Source organism: Equus asinus, chromosome 1, assembly GCF_041296235.1.
Source record: "Equus asinus isolate D_3611 breed Donkey chromosome 1, EquAss-T2T_v2, whole genome shotgun sequence".
NCBI lineage: Eukaryota > Metazoa > Chordata > Mammalia > Perissodactyla > Equidae > Equus > Equus asinus.
Genome location: NC_091790.1, coordinates 183,401,762 through 183,417,436, shown reverse-complemented (window position 1 = coordinate 183,417,436; position 15,675 = coordinate 183,401,762). Strand labels below are relative to the sequence as shown.

At 56.3% G+C, this 15,675-nt stretch overlaps 3 protein-coding genes across 3 annotated transcripts; 1 reads left to right on the top strand and 2 right to left on the bottom strand.

Annotated features, from left to right (window-relative positions):
• The first annotated feature begins 2,703 nt into the window (after positions 1 to 2,703).
• On the top strand, positions 2,704 to 6,973 carry LOC106839533 (basic salivary proline-rich protein 2-like). The gene is made up of 5 exons (XM_070513088.1): positions 2,704 to 3,030; positions 4,617 to 4,684; positions 4,993 to 6,384; positions 6,611 to 6,702; positions 6,787 to 6,973. Exons 1-5 carry the CDS (start codon positions 2,760 to 2,762, stop codon positions 6,887 to 6,889), a joined length of 1,926 nt encoding a protein of 641 aa, XP_070369189.1. The 5' UTR covers positions 2,704 to 2,759; the 3' UTR covers positions 6,890 to 6,973.
• A 74-nt stretch (positions 6,974 to 7,047) lies between these two features.
• SPMIP1 (sperm microtubule inner protein 1) lies at positions 7,048 to 9,319 on the bottom strand. The gene is made up of 2 exons (XM_014854324.3): positions 8,765 to 9,319; positions 7,048 to 7,226 (listed from the first exon to the last, which is right to left on the bottom strand). Exons 1-2 carry the CDS (start codon positions 9,183 to 9,185, stop codon positions 7,117 to 7,119), a joined length of 531 nt encoding a protein of 176 aa, XP_014709810.1. The 5' UTR covers positions 9,186 to 9,319; the 3' UTR covers positions 7,048 to 7,116.
• A 429-nt stretch (positions 9,320 to 9,748) lies between these two features.
• Positions 9,749 to 12,729, bottom strand: ATP6V1F (ATPase H+ transporting V1 subunit F). Its single transcript, XM_014854325.3, has 2 exons — positions 12,146 to 12,729; positions 9,749 to 10,228 (listed from the first exon to the last, which is right to left on the bottom strand). Exons 1-2 carry the CDS (start codon positions 12,301 to 12,303, stop codon positions 10,027 to 10,029), a joined length of 360 nt encoding a protein of 119 aa, XP_014709811.1. The 5' UTR covers positions 12,304 to 12,729; the 3' UTR covers positions 9,749 to 10,026.
• Between the last annotated feature and the right edge of the window lie 2,946 nt (positions 12,730 to 15,675).

The window sequence follows — 15,675 nt, the reverse complement described above, 5'->3', positions numbered from 1 at the left end:
AAATCTATTTCTTTGAAAAGAAAGGTCACTTTTCACCACCTACCTGCTGTGTGAGCTTGGTGCTCTAGGGACCTTAGCTAAAAGTTCAGTGGGGCCTTGATTCTCATTGCCCGTTCCCTAGTATTTCAACAGGGAGGGAAGGGAGAGCGTTGGGCTGGGTTGAGCCCACCGGCCAGCTTGCTCCGCCCCTTCTCTGAGGCTGTTCTCTGGGCACAGAGAAGAGAGTTGTCTCTGTTCTCTCCTGGAGTGGTTACAGAGCAGCTCATGGCAGCAGAGGTGGTGACGATTACAGACCGCCTCGTGTGTACGTTCCCTCTCCCTGTTATAACTTACGCAAACTGTGTCCTCATCCGATGTATCTCACATGTCTCGAGGAGTAAGTGGAGTGACCCATGGACAGCACTCCACACGTGGACAGCCTGGAGCCAGCACTAGGGGAGGGCTCACCCTGGTCCTGCCTGTTACTGCTCACACTCGAGGACCGTGTTTCCCAGAGTCTGTTTCTCTCGGCCACCTGTCTCCAGATGAGGGAGACATTGCCACATGTTGGTTAGGGCAACTCACTCTTGGGGGCCCAGTTTCCTCATCTATAGAATGGGGATGAGAATGAGAGCACCTCCTTCATGGGGTTGCTTCGAGGAAGGATGACGTGTACGTGGCCTTTTGTATCCTGGCAGAGAAGAAACTGTTGGTAGCTGCTGCCCATGTTGGTCTTTATACCTGCCTGCATAAGACAGTTGGGAGCTTCATGAGTGTAGGTACATAGGTATGTGCAAAACACATCCTCACTTGGGATTGCAAACCAGCATATGCACACATCTCTCTCCATCAGGGTCACCCTCACTCCTTGACCCACAGTGCCACCCCCGTGGCTAAGTAACCCACATCAGAGTCGGGCAGAGTCCCTGTGAGACTTGGCTGGGGTCCAGGCCCTGGCTCAGATGTCAGGGCCCTGCATTATTGAGCTCAGGAGCCTTTGTCTCCTCCTAGCTCCTGTCCCCAGTTCCTGTCCTCCTCTCTCCAGGCTCCAGCAGCAGAGGGAAAGGAGGAGGGGACATCTGCCCTGGCCCCCCACCCCATGGAGCAGGCAGCCACACCTGGGGGCCTAGGGCTGCCTTGTAGCCCCAAGCAGGCCTTGGCTCTGTACCAGCATCTCTTCCAGCACCCTGCAGGCCTGGGCCAGCTCCGGGCTGCACTGCAGCAGGTGAGGGCAGCAGGGCACTGTCTCCGGCAGGACAGGCTCTCTGTGGGGCCTGACTCCACCTTGCCTCTGCAGGTGCAAGAGGGCCGGGCCTGTCCCTCAGGCCTGGAGCTGCCCACCATGCTCCTGGAGATGGAGCGGAGCCGGTGGGCCCAGGAGCAGGTAGGTAGGGGCTGGCCAGGGAATATGACAGAGGATGGGGTGGGGGTGGGGGGTCCCCTCACGCCCTGACACCCCATCTTTTTGCAGCTCCTGTGGGACTTGGAGCTGCTGACCGGGGCAGGGCTTGGCCTCTTCTGGCCTCCTTGGGCCCAGTTCTGTGGTCCGAGGGACCAGGCCTCGTATGCATGGAGTCAGTGCAGTAAGCCCTGTGGTAGGACAGGTGGGGGCTCTGAGCGGCTGACGAGAGGGGTGAGCAGGGGCATGGCTGAGGGTAGGGGGTCGTGTGACATTTGGGTGATGGGACTGGTGGGGGCAGTGGAAGGAGGGAGGGCTTTGGAGACAGATGGATCTGGGTTCAAGTCTCTGCTCTGACATTCCCTGTGGACTGTAAGTCTGTTTCCTTGGCTACAAAATGGGGGAGATAACAGCTTTGTCTCAGAAGGCTGCTGGGAGGACAGTGACCTCATACATGTAAAGGGTTTAGCGCCGTGCCCAGCCCACGGGACCTGCTCGTTCTGTGCAGGCTGCTGTTACCATTCCACAACTAACTCTATGGCCGAGTCAACTGCGTGGTGATATCTAGCAGCCTTTAGGCATGGCTGTAGCATGGGAAGAAGCAGGCCTGCAGGGTCCCAGGGGGCAGAGGCACTGATGCCCAGGGTGCCCCTGAGATGATACACTGAGCAGCTGCAGCCACAGGCCCCTCCCTCCAGGCCTGGTGGCTGGGCCCACTCCTCTAGGAAGGAGGGTGCTGTGGTGACTGGGGAATAGGAACATGCCTCCCAGTCCTGACTCAGCCACCAACTGCCTGAGGCACTTTGGGCAGGTTAGTAGCCCTCTCTGTGCCCAGGCATCCTCAGCTGTAGCAGGATGGGGTGTTGCTGATGACCACTAAGGAAGTGTCTGGCCAACATTGTTGGCCAGGACTGCAGTCTCATCTGAAGGCTTAAGTGGGAAGGAGGGATCCGTTTCTAAGCTCCTTCACTTGGAGGGGAAAAGGGGAGTCCCACAAGGGCATGGAGGCCAGGAGGAGGGAGCACTGGGGGCCCTCTTAGAGGCTGCCTATCACATTGGGAGATGATGCCCTGTGTTGGACTAGGGCACCCCCCAACCCTCCCAGAGTTCCAGGCTGTGCCCATCGCCCCAGGCTGGAGACTCCCTGAGCCAGAACCATGAGCTCCTGAAGGGGTGAGTCTTTCTCCCAGGGAATTCTGTCCACTCCGTGTTGCCACACAAAGTGACCACACACTGGACCCTTTTCCCTGTCTCCTTCCCCAGTCCTGCCCAGTGCCCCCTCTTCGTGCCCCAGGCTCCTCCTGGGGTTCTCACTCTGTTGCACTCACGTGGTTGCCCCACAGCTCCTGGAAAGGGGAACCCCAGAGTTCCACTTCCTGGGATGCAGTGGTGCAAGAGTTGGGGGAGGCTGCCCTGGACTGACTTTGGGTGTTGGGGTGGGAAGGCTCAGCAGCCTGTTGGGGGTGGGGAGACTGGCAGACAGACTGCCCCCACTTTCAGAGCCCAGATGCAAGAGGTGCATCTGAGGCAGCCTTTGCACTCCTGCAGGGGGCAGGCGGTGGACCCCTCATCAGCCCTGGATCTGGGTGAAGCTGGGAGTGACAGAGATCCAGGGTGGGAGAGCCCTGGCATGCCTGCAGACCCCACACCTGGTATGTTGACAGGAGGGGTCAGCAGCCAGGAGAGCAGGAGCCCCTGGGCTGGGGTGGCCAGACCCCACTGTGGGGAGATGGGGACGTCCCAGGGTTCCAGTCCACTCCTCGCTCATTCTTCATCTCCTACCTTTTCATTGGGTGCTAGGGGCATCCAGGGATGACAAGTAGGTTTTATTTTATATGCCAATTCCACCCGAGTGGTCCTAGCTGGCTCAGGCACTGTGTCCAGGAGGATTCTGAAGCTAAGCTGGGGCTCAGAGGAGAGTGTGCTGGGAACGGCTGTCCATGGCTGCCCACAGAGGAGGGAATGGAATAGCAGCTCCATGCTGCCTATTTGCCACCGTTATGCCAGGCATTGGGGATATGCAGAGCACCAGAGAGACCTGGCCCCACCACCTGGTCCTGCTCTAGGAGGAGATCACAGCCTAGTGAGAGAGCGTGACAACAAAGAGGCCGTTAGGATTCACAGGGGAGGGATGCTGAAAGCCTGGGGTCTGTTAATTTAAATGAAACAGACTCTCAAATGATTTGTTAAATAACAAACCTAGCAAAGCTATAAGCTTTTAATTGTTCCATCATGCATGTGAGAGAAGAGGAAAGTGCCAATGATTATTTTCTGATTGACAGAGAAATTTTTACACATATATTATCTCTTGGCAATACAGAGATATCAATCACAACATTATTTCTGGAGAAATAAATTATCTAGTAAGACAACAGATTGGAATTATGGGGGGAGGGAGATGGAGGCTATTTTCAGAGTTCATGGCAATAATTTCTAAAGGCTTGGGAGTCTTATTAGACCCCTTTGTTCAGAAACTCTTCAAAAGACATTTATTTTCACAGAGAACATTCCCATTTGGTTACTGTTATGAATATTCACGCGTTCATATTGCATAAAGATGGAATATTCTCATGAAAGTTCTCAATTTAAGACCTTATGAAATCAAGTTCTTTTAACTAGTTTTATGGATGCAGAATGACTCTCCTTCCTCCACAGCTGCAAGGGAGCAGCGACATTTCATCTCTTTTTTTAGATTCCTTTTGTTAATTATGAAGACTTGCAGTTTTTAGGCCAGGCTCTGGCCTAAAATTTCACTTCTTGAATTTCTTTTGATTTTGCTGTCACTAAGAAAGAGCTAAAGAGAATTTTCCTGAATAATAGTAAAGTAAGGTACATACAATGGGCTGGCCGGGCCTACCAGAACAAAGTGGGGTGTCTTTATGAGGGACTGAGGAGCCCGGCAAACAGTCCCTTCCTGCTCCCAGGCATCCCCTGGTGGTTTTGAGGAAGAGGGTATGCAGGTTTCTCTGAGGTGGTCTGCCTGGGCTGGGAGGATGAGGAAGATGGGGTCAGCTGTCGGGAGGCAAACCTGACAAGCAGGCACACGGCAGGCTATGTAAATAAATGTGGAATGAGGAACCACGACAGCCTTGAAGTTCAATACCAGCCCTCAGGGCACCCCCTCCCCTTATGTGCTTGGGACTCCCTAGGCTTCCTTCTTGGTTCCAGTTCAGGTGCAATGTGTGTGAGGGGCTGGGATGTGAGCAGAGGGCTCCCAACATCCGTCTTTCTCCCTCAGGTTGCTTACAAGAGCTGAACCCCACCATCACCAGCAGCTCTGAGGAACCAGGAAGCTCAGAGTTCAAGGTGACAGTGTTGAAGCATCCTAAGCAAGAACCCTCTCAGATTGGGGATGGCAGAGGTGGGGTCTGCCTGGGAGGAGGCTGCTGGGGTGAGGTGGGGCCACCTCCTGTAGCCAGGTGGAAGAAGGGACCATCACTGAAGCACCTTTTACACTACAGAACATGGGTTAACAAATTCAGGAATCAGGCAAGGTCTGTAATGGAAGTGAGGCCCACTGAGGCAGCCCCTGGGGTCTCCAGGCTCCCCTGGGGCAGTGGACCCAGAATGAGCTTTCCCTGACGAGCCTGAGACAACATGTTCTTCCTTCCCAGGACCTGGCCCGAAGGGAAGAGAGGGGCCAAGCTGAGCCTACCACCCAGAGGCCCTGTCAACCGCCATCCAGGAGCCAAAGGGGGAGAAAGCTCACTCAGGGAGCCCCAGGGCCCTCAGGCCTGCCCTCTCAGAGCCTGCCCGAACCCCAAGATCCTCCTGAGGGGCTAGGCTGGAGTCTGGGCCAGGAGAGAGCAGAACTTCAGAAACTGCTGAGGATTGAGATTCCTCAGAGTGAGAGAGAGGAGGACCCTCAGGAACAGAAAGAAGAGACCCCCCAGAGTCAGAAAGGGGAAGCGCCCCCGGGGGAGAACAAAGAAGTTCCTCGGAGTCAGAGAGAGAAGACACACCAGGGTCAGAGTGGGGAGCTGTCTCAGGTTCTGAGGGAGGAGGTCTCAGAGGGTCAGAGGTGGGAGGCCCCCCAGGGTGAGAACAAAGAGGCTTCTCAAGGTCAAAGAGGAAATCACCCTAAGTGCCAGAGAAACGGGGCCCTTGTGGAGCCGACTAAGGAGACTCCTCAGGGCCGGGAAGCAAAGATCCTTAAGTCTGCCGAGGACGGAGGCCTTATCTCACAAGGCTGGGAGGGGGCTCAGAGAAAGGCATCCACACAACCCCGGGAGGAAGGCGACTCCCTGGGAGTTCCGGGGGACTTCTGCAGGTCCCTGGGGGAACAGATGCCAAAGCCTGGGGAAAGGGAGAGGCCAGGCTCCCGGGGAAGGAGCGCCCAGCTGATGCAGCGTAAGACCAACGGCCAGAGACCAGAGTCGGCACCGGCCGCGGGAGAGCAGAGGGCCGCCAGGGACGGGGCGCGGGCTCCCCTTCCATCCCTGAGGCCCCCGGCCCGGCCGCTGCCCCCAGGCCCAGGAGCCGTGATGCTAGCGGCCCCCGGCCCCGGGGGCCCTGATCAGCCGGAGCGCGATCCGCACGGGTTGCAGCACCCGGGAGGAGGCCGCGGCCCGGCGGCGCAGGAGCTGGGCGAGGCGAGGGGGCTGCCGGCGGGCGGCTGCGCGGGGCTGTCGGGCGCCCCTGGGGAGCGGAGGAGCGGCGAAGAGGCCCCCAAGGCCTCGAAGGCTGCGTGGCCCGCGCCCCCGGGCAGGGAGCAGGCGGCGGCGAGCGTGAGCGCCGCGCAGCAGGAGACTGCTCTGCAGCGCCTGCTGGAGCTGCACCGCGAGGCCCGGCGCCGGCGACGGCAGGACCGCGAGCAGCAGCAGCTCCGGGTGCGTCCCCGGGCCGGGCGGGCCCGCTGGAAGCCGGGGCGCCGAGGGGCGGGCGACGGGCCGGCCACTGACCGCCGCCTCCCTCAGGTCCTGGAGCGCCTCCGCATCGCCAGGAACCGCCACTGCCGGGTTCACCCGCTGGGGCCTCCACCCAGCCCGGCTCCGCTCCTGCCGCAGGCAAGACCTCCCGGGGGAAGGCGCTGGGGCCACAACCAGCTTGCCCCGGCGGGGGCGGGGCCGAGCTGGGGGCGACCCGGGTCCCTTTGAAGTGGGTGCCCCGCGCACCTGCTACGACACCTAAGGAGCGCAGGAGGGGCGGGTCTGCCCGGGTGCCGCCCCTTGGTGGCTCCAGCGAGCCGGGGGGCTGGGAGGTGAGGGCGCTCAGCGCCCGGCACCGCCCCAGGAGGACGCAGCGGGGCAGCGGCGCGCCCTTCGGGAGCAGCTGGAACAGGTGCACCGGGAGAGGACCGGGCGACTGCGGGCCCTCAGGGCCAGGTGAGGGGGTGGGCCGAGGGGCTTGTGGGGCGGTGGTGGTCCTTTTTCTTTGGCGTCTGGGATGACAGGCTACTTTCTCCCCAGGAACACCCAGAACTTCCAGCAGCTACTGTGGTCCCCTGGCGCTGAGGAGCCTGCCCCTGGAGAGTCGCGCTCACCCTTCCCCGCCCCCTCTAGCCATTGCTGAATCCTCAAGGGGATGATTAAAGAGATGGCGGTTAAGGAAATAGCAAAAGGAAACCTGCAGGTCAGCAAGTGCCGTGGGTGGTGGTTTCAGAAAGGCCCATAATGCAGCCTCAGGGCCTGGGAGAGCCACAGACACACAGACACACAGACACACAGACAGCAGCTTCGCCCCACCAGGAGGCGTCGTATTTCCTCTTCCCTCCCCTAAGCCCACTGTCTGGCCCAAGGTCAGAGGGCTAGGTCCCGGGGGTCAAGCAGTGCGAAGGCCCCGTTCTTGCGGAAGAAGGATTCAATGCGGCACGTCTTGCAGGAGACCATTTCTTGCTTCACTGGGGGCCCTGGGAAAAGATGTCAGAGGCCAGGAATGGGTTCCTGGGAAAGGGAGCCCTGCCTGCATAGCCCTAGGAATCTGCCCATGTTGTATACTTTGTACATGTAAAGAAATAAAAAGTACTTCTGAGGAGTAGGGCTATGAGAAAAGAGGGAGCTGGCTGGGTGCCCGGGGTCAGTAGTGACGGCAGAATGTGGGTCAGCATCATTACCCCTGGCCTCAGGATCCTCCACGGAGGGAGGGGGAGTAGGACACCTGGCCTGCTTGTCACAGGTGCGGAGTTAGACTTCTCTGGGAGAAATGGGGCTGCATCTACTTCCTGCTCCCCTTCTGGGGCTTGCCTCCTGCCTTTGTTGGGAAATTGCTCCCTTTACTCCCCCTTTAGGGCCCTGGGGAAAGCGGGGGGACTTTTTAGGCAAAATCTCAACTGTGTTTATCCCCAACCATCCACCTTTGCTGCGCAGGCACTCCAGCAGCTGGAGAAAGACACATGACTGTGTAGTCTCACTTGAAATTCATGACCACAGACAGCAAAGCGACACTCAGCATCACTCAGAAATCCTGCAGCACTCCCTGGCATAGTCCTTTTCCCACACCTAACTCTTCCTCTCTCTCCCAGCTGATGACCTTGACTCAGCCTCACAGAAAAAGCAGACTCAGTCCAGATGGACGGCCTTCCTGCCAACATCTCGCTATCCCTCTCTGTGCCCCCTGCCTCTCCTCCTGTCAGATCCCAGCTTCTCGAACTCCCTGGGTGAGCCTGCCCAGTCTCCCAGCTTTAAAGAGCACCTATATTCCGATGACCCCAAATCTGCATCTTCAGCTCTGACCTTGCTCCAGAGGGCCAGACTTCCAAACACAGTTGCCTCACTGACACCCCCAGCACAAGCCTCCAGCCCTGCCCCTCTCCCACGTCTTCCCTGTCCGGGCCACTTCAGCCAAACACCTGGGCATTGCCATTGCGTTCTTTCCCCCTTCTCTCATTCAATCCATCAGTGAGTTCCATAGATTCTTCCTCCAAAACATATATCTATTTCAGGTCTACTGCTAATCACCCTAGCCCAAGCCACTGTCATCTCTTGCCAGGATAACTCAAAATGGATGCCCACTCACCTGCTACTCTTTCCCCTGAAAAAGCCCTTACCCACAGAACAGTCAGGGTTTATTTTATTTTTTTTAAGTACATCAGTGTCACTTAGCTGCTTAAAACCCTCCACTGGCTTCCCCTTGCACTTAGAGTAAAACCCAAACTCCTCCTCCTTGTCATTTAGCTCTCAGCCTTTAGGTCTGCAGAGGCCTTGCTGACAATCCAGCCTACAGCAGCACACACCCCTCCCCTCCCCCATCACTCCCTAGTCTCATGACCGAGCTTGTCCCTCTCAGACATTTCCTTGCTCTTGTTTATGGCCTGGACCCCTACTAGGATGGACGCCCTCAGAAAGGAATGTCCACGTATCTGTGTGCCTAGTGCCAACAGCACTGCCTGGCTCGTGGCAGGTGCTCCGTGTTCATGAGGTGAATCATTTCTGGGAGGTTGGGGCTCACCCAGCTGCCAGCCATATGTGAAGTTGGTGGTGATGGGGAAGAGGTAGCGCATCTCTGGTATATCCAGTTTTCGGGTGTTGAGGTAGCGGTAGCGCCCCTGGAAGTCGTGGGAGATGCCTTCATACAGCAGGGCCCGGGTGGCAGGCAGTACTGGGTACATTTCTGACTGAATAGGAGCCTCCAGGGCAGGGCTGGTGGCCCTGGAAGGGACTGCTTTGGGGGCAGGTGGGGGTGAGAGTGGGGCTGTGGGGTGCAGAGTGGGCAGTTTAAGGGGCAGGTGGGCTGCAGCCTTAGCCTTCTGCTTGGCCTTCGCCATCGACCCATGCTTGCGGTGCCATTCACAGCGCACCATTTTCTCCCTCAGATATTCCTCCTTCCAGAAGTTCTGCCGCAGCGTATCCATGTTGAGTTGACGTGACATGGTGGCAAGGGAAGAAAGAGTACCAGGGTGGCTGCCGCTGAGGGGTGAGCACAGCAAGCAGAGTCCTTCTGACAGCACGTAGCTGCCCAGGGAGAGTCACCCGGCAACCAAGCCTCACCTCACACAGGGCCAGGGTTCTACTTGCCATGCCCTCAGCAGACCTCACATGCCTTGCTTCCTGAGGCAGCCTCAGGCCAGGGCCCATTGGCTAAGAGCCTTGATCCCCAAACCTCTTGCAGGATCCAGGCCTGGTCTAGTATCACAGACTTCCAGCTTTCCTGTGCTTTCTGCTTCCATCCCTTGGGGTGAGGTCCTCTCCCAGCCCAATACAGACTGAAGTGGGGGAGCCAGGAGCCTGGGCACCAGCCTCCTCCTGTTCCTCCCCACCAGAGCTGGTCTTCTTTGATTCAGAGCACCAGTCCTTGAGTTGTGGCCTTCTGGCACAATCTTCCTGGTACACCTCGTCTACGCCCGGGTCTTTGGCCGAACCTTTTCAAGCCCTGCCAATCTAATCCCCCCAACAGCCTCACCCCACAAGTGTCCGTTCTAGCACCCAGCCTCAGTTTGGAGAGAAGAACATTTCTTTAATTTAACATCAACAATGACACTATGTAACAGCACAGGGAAGAGGTAGTGGAGAGAGAAGACATTCAGGCTTCCTGTTCCCTAACCAGCCTTGATTTTAATGGCAGAGCCCCGGCAACCTAGAAGCACCTCACCTAGCCTCTCAATGGAGTGGGAAGGGGCAGGGAATTGGAAATCAGAGGCTCAAAACTACAGAAGGGCTGATGGCAAGCCTGGGGAGAGGCCTGGAATGGAGGGAGGGGCTGTGGGGAGTCCCCTAACGCAGGTCTTCGGCCGTGAACATGCCCTTGGCCCTGCGCAGGATGGAGTCCTTGGTGGCGTCATAGGGGTGCTCCTTGGATGGGATCTCCAGAACGGCCGGAATGGAGCGCTGGTGGGCATCGAGCGCGTGCCGCACCATCTCTGCGATGTACTGGTTGATAAGGATGATGCCAATGTCATCCCGGTTTAGAAACTGCCTGTTGGGAGAGATGAGAAGGGAGTCCAGGGCAGCCCATTCCAAGCTGGTGGGCTGGGTTGCAGAGGAGAATGGGCTTGACCCCGAGAGCACAGAGGACAGGGGAAAAGGTGACTACACTAAACTCCCTCCATTCTATCCAGAATCAATTTCCTTCAAAAGCTAAGGGCCATGGCTGTCAGGGTTGGCGTCTACGTACCCTGCTTGGAAGGGGACTGGTGATGAAGATTAGGGTGCATGCCAGTGCATTGTGTATGCTGCCTTTGGGTAGGAATGGGAGAGGATAAGAATATATACGTCTGTCCCTTTATTTTTGCATAAAGAAAGAAACAAAGTGGTTATCTGTAGGGGTGGAGGTGGGAGGTAATGAGGTAGAAGAGGACAGGGGTGGGAGTGAGACTTCTCAATGTGTATACCTTGCAAATACTAATTTGCAAACCACATGAACACATTAACTTCTCAAAGGAAAGCAAATTAAATTATTTTTTTTAAAAGAGGGCTAATGAGACCACTAAAGGCCTCAAGGTCTACGCTGATGAGGTGCAGAGGGGAAGCCTGGCACGAGCCCATAAAACAGCAAAGGAAGAGGCAAATCAGTAACGAAGGCGTCACACTTCCCGGACAGAGAGAACCTGGCACTGGGATCTTCCTTTCTTGTGATCACCCATTCATTAATTTATTTATTCATTAAAAACTACTGAGAATCCACTCGCGCCAGGCACTGGGGGAGGTTCAACTTGATGATCTCTGAGGTCCCTTTTGGGTGGAAACATGGCAAGTTCTTGGAGTAAAACTTGTCCTTCTCCCATTACAACTTGGGTCATTTTACCAGACTGCTTAGAGATCAGCCTCCCGGGTCAGGGCCTCTCATACCCCAGGCAGCAGGAACCAGTCTCAGCCAGCAGCTCAGGGCCCGACTGACTGTTTAGAGGGAAACAGGTCAGAGTGGTTTGTTCCTGAGACTTGGCAAGAAAGGCCCCAGAGAAGGGGTGAGGAAAAGAGTTAGTAGGCTGGCATCATCAATGCTAGTCACCAGGACGCCTCCTGGATTGAAGGACATGCCTGCACCCACACCTTAAAGCTATCAGTCTTGATCCAGGGCAGAAAATGAGGACTTCAAGTGCAAGGTCTTAGCAGAAGGCAGGACAGAGTCCTGGTATTCCGCCCACTGTGCTCAAGACAATGGGAAATTCCAAGGCAGACAGGAGAGCTGGACAAGCAGAGTGTGGACCTGGCTCAAGAGAGGCAGGAACGGTTGGCACTGGGTTCAAATCCCCAACCTGCCTCTTCCAAATGGTGTGACTTTGGTATGTGCCTTAACCTCTCTGAGCTTTAGTTTTCTCACCTGTAAGTGGGAATAATAACCCATACCTTACAGGTCGATTGTGAGCCTCTAAGGGAGATGCAAATACGAGAAAGCCCGGGACCACCGCCTAGGTATTCAGTGGATGTTTTGTTCCTTTAGGGATCAACTCGCAAAGAGTCGAGTGCTTGCAGTGCCGGGAGCCTGCTCTATGGATGAACTGGGAGAACCCCTAAAGAGGCGCCGAGACTGATCCTCTCCGGAGGCTGGGTGCTCTGGACGCCCCGCTACCGCGGGCAGGCGGAGTCGGGGGGCGGCGCCCATCACGAGCTCTGTTCCTCTTCTCTCCTGACACACCGTCATGTGAGGGGGAACTCGTGGACCCGACGCAGCCTCGGCCCTGCCGAGCCCCAAAAAGGGAACTTGGGGCGCGGAGACCTCTGCTCCGGAGCGGCGGGCGGACCGACTTCTCTGACCCTCGAGGTTGGGATCTGACCCTCCGTCAAGGTCGGTAAACCCAGCACAGGCCCGCCCGCCCGGTCCCCGCGCCGCCCCCGCCTTCCTCCCGCGCCCCCACAGCAGAGGGTCTCGCTCAGGCCTTGCGGGCTACCGTACCGGAAAGTGTCTTCGATCTCATTGATGGGTGTATCTTTCTCCACCACCAGGAAATTAGGGTGGCGGTTCTTGTTAAGCTCCCCTATGCCGCCCAGCAGGAAGCCAGTCACCGTGTCCTCGTCTCCGATCACCGCAATTAGCTTCCCCCTCCCTGCCATCCTCGCAGCCAGGCGGAGCTCAGCCGAGACCACCTGAAGTCACCGAAGCTCCGCCTCCGCAGCGCGCCGCCTTTTCGGCCTCACCTCCCGCCCTTTAGACATGCGCAGTTCCACCACTCCGCCTCCCGGGACATGCGCATTAATCGCAAAACCGCCTGGATCTAAATACGCCTGCGCCATAAAGAGAGGCCTGAACTCGGGGACTACAATTCCCAGAAGCCTGCGCGGCCCCGCGTACTTGTCCAGGGTCGTAGGATCGCTCGTTCAAGGAACGGCTTGAAGTCTACTGCTGGGAGATGCCGAGTCGGCAAAGAAAAGACACGACTCCTGTTCTTGACGGCAAGATCTATATCCTGTATGTATGTAGGTAACTATGGCACATAGTTTACAGTCAGTACATACTTATTCAGTTAATAAAAGGATGAACAAGTTAGCGATGATACTGTCTAGTGAAGTAGAGCTTCAAGTGAACAGGCAATTACAAAGCGGTGTGTGAATTGCTAAAATGTGAGAAGTACGCGAAAGCAGGCATCAGGAGTAACTAACCCAGGGGGCGAAGGGGCACTCAAAGAAGGTTGCCAGCAGGATGGGGGGATGGAAATGAGGACGAGAGAGTGTTCTGGGCAAGAGTAACAGCATGTGCAAAAAGGCTTAGTGACTAGAGAGCATGAGTGCCTTCAAGAAAAATTAAAGAACCCAAGGAAGTTATCCTGCGGACCAAGTTGTCCTGAAGCCGCTGAAGGATTTTAAGAGAGAGAATGCTATCTCAAGATTTATGTTTTTGTTTTTTTTTTGAGAAAGATTAGCCCTGAGCTAACATCTGCTGCCAATCCTCCTCTTTTTGCTGAGGAAGACTGGCCCTGAGCTAACATCTGTGCCCATCTTCCTCTACTTTTTATTTGTGGGATGGCTACCACAGCATGGCTTGCTAAGCGGTGCCATGGCTGCACCTGGCATCTGAACCCCTGAACCCCAGGCTGCCGAAGCAGAATGTGTGCACTTAACTGCTGTGCCACCAGGCCAGCCCCCAGATTTATGTTTTAGAGAGCACTGTGCTGTCTGCAGAGGCAAGATGGAAGGGGGCGGGGTGGGGAGGAGAAATGTTGCGCTTAGAGATGATGGTGGCTAGTGCTCAGGTAGTGGTGATGGGGACTGTGGAGAAGTAGATGGAGTCAAGAGATATTTAGAGACAGAATGGACAAAACCAGTTTTTGGGCTGGATGTGTCTGGGTAGTGAGAGAGAGACTGAAGTGACTTCCAGGTTTCTGGCCTGTACAGCCAGGTGGACAAGCAGAGAGCGTGAACTCTGAGATGAGCCGGTCAAAGGGGAAAGGGCTGCCCTGTCCTCCTCCATTTTAACAGGCACCCTGGCGTCTGGCATGTGATTTGCCACTTTAGAGTGCTTGAGACCGCCAGAGGGGCTGGTCTAGTGGTTATTTGTACAGTAGACCTGGGATGGGGCACACCTGGTTTGAATCTCTGCCCTGCTCCTAGAGGTATAATTTTGGATTCATTACCAAAATTCTCAGGGCCTTGGTTTCTCCAGATAATAGTAACCCCTCCTCAATGGGGTTGTAGGACTAAGTCAGATAGAACCCATAAATGCTCAGCACCCAGGACCATACTGTGGTTGGGGGAAAGCAGCTGGCTGGACATCTGTAAACACAGCAACACACGGGTGGAGGGCGGCAAACCATCCAGGAAAACACCCACATCTGGGGGCGAGCTTGGAGGGAAGGCAGAGAGTAAGGAAGGGTGTGCATAGAAGCACCTGCCTTAGTGCCTGGCATGGAACTGACCCTCAGTCGCCACAAATGGTTGGTCCTTAAGAGAACGGATCTCGCCTTCAATGGGTTTGTCAGGTAAAGCAAGGAACTGGGACAGTGCCACATTCATCACTCACTCCTTCGTTCAACCAGTGTTTATCAAATGTGGCCACAATTAGAGGCTGAGGATACAAGATTGATAAAATATGGCTTTTGTCCTCTAGGAGCTCCCTGCAGGACTGAGGGGAGGCTGAAAAATATCACAGGGAGGGCGGCATACAGAAAGAGAGGCCCTGGAGGGGTCTTGAAGGGGCAGGATTCGGAGTGAGGAAGAAGGGAAAGAAAAAAAGAGGAGCAAGGCAGATAGGCTGCTGAGTGAAGAGGAGAGGAGGGGGGCTTGGAGCAGACCCACCACCTCGTGCTGAAATGTCCGGGGACAGGACTAGAGTTGGGGGATCAGTTGAGTGAAATACTTCTTTGCTGCTCTGGCCACTCAGTTGCTCATTCATTTATTCATTGGTCACACCTGTCGGTATCCGACCTCCCAGGGTCAGGGAGCTCAGTCTGGTCGGGGAGGCTGACTCACAGATACATGGTCACAGATGGGGTGGTAAATGCAGCCAGAGATGTGCCCCAGGGCAGTATGGGAGCTGGGGTCTGATCCCGGAGGGGCAGGGAGGGGTCCAGGAAGATGAGGGTGGAAAGGCAAGAGTGTGCCTGGGTAGAGGCCCAGACTGCAGCATGGGTGCCCAGAAAACTAGAGGCTGTGAAGAGGGGTCGGAGGTGGAGGTGCGATGGACAGTGGGCGCGCTGCCCAATATGGGGGGCTTCTTGGATGAATGGGTGGGGAGGCTGGTGCCTGAACCTAAAGTCCTTGTTAGGAAGAGTAAACTTTAGCCTGGAGCAGGACAGAGCCAGAGAATGGCCCTGAACCAGAGCGGGGTATAATCCCTTTAATGTGTCCCCCTCTGGCTACAGCAGTCGGGGAGAGGGGGATGGATTCGGACTGAGCTGGCTGGGGCAAGGGAGGCTAAGAGACTGATGCAGGAGTGCAGGAGGGAGACCCTGAGCAAGGTCAGGGCTGGAGGTGGGGAGGGAGCAGGGCTAGCTTTGCCCCAGGACCTGCCTGGAATGAAGGTTCCTGGATTTGCATATGGTTCTGCCTGCCTGCTGGGTGAGGAGCATTCCTGTGAGTCAGCGCTCACTGTTTTAAGGTCCTAATTTGGAGAACATCTTTGAGATCAGGCTGAGCTGAAACTGGCCTCCCAGTGGTCCTAGGGCAGTCTTCTAAAACGTAGTGTCCACCTCCCTCTCCCATTAGATCTTTAGGAATCTGAGGACCGATCCCACGTCCCTGAGCCCCACGTCCCTGTCCCTTAACACACCCCACCTCCACCCTTGGGTCTTTCAAGCACCCCACCAACATCCCAGACCTCTCCAAATAGGTGGCCCAGAGGGGTGGCCCTCTGCCCCAGGCCCTTCATCTCAACCTGGGTCAGTCCTCCAGGGGACAGCCAGCCGGCCTGTTCCTCCCTGGGGCCTGATTTAGTGTCAGCAGGCCAGAAGGTCACCAGCCATGGAAAGTACATGCAAAGGAACAGCCAAG

Excerpts from the sequence above, each read along its gene's own strand:
- SPMIP1 (XM_014854324.3), bottom strand. The coding sequence starts at position 9,185 with ATGTCACGTCAACTCAACATGGATACGCTGCGGCAGAACTTCTGGAAG. Across the intron at positions 7,227-8,764 it reads CACATATGGCTGGCAGCTGG|GGCCCCCAGTGAAGCAAGAA; the intron begins GTGAGCCCCAAC and ends ATCTTTTCCCAG.
- LOC106839533 (XM_070513088.1), top strand. The coding sequence starts at position 2,760 with ATGCAGTGGTGCAAGAGTTGGGGGAGGCTGCCCTGGACTGACTTTGGG. Across the intron at positions 4,685-4,992 it reads CAGGAAGCTCAGAGTTCAAG|GACCTGGCCCGAAGGGAAGA; the intron begins GTGACAGTGTTG and ends CTTCCTTCCCAG. Across the intron at positions 6,703-6,786 it reads CTGCGGGCCCTCAGGGCCAG|GAACACCCAGAACTTCCAGC; the intron begins GTGAGGGGGTGG and ends CTTTCTCCCCAG.
- ATP6V1F (XM_014854325.3), bottom strand. The coding sequence starts at position 12,303 with ATGGCAGGGAGGGGGAAGCTAATTGCGGTGATCGGAGACGAGGACACG. Across the intron at positions 10,229-12,145 it reads GAGATCGAAGACACTTTCCG|GCAGTTTCTAAACCGGGATG; the intron begins GTACGGTAGCCC and ends CTCTCCCAACAG.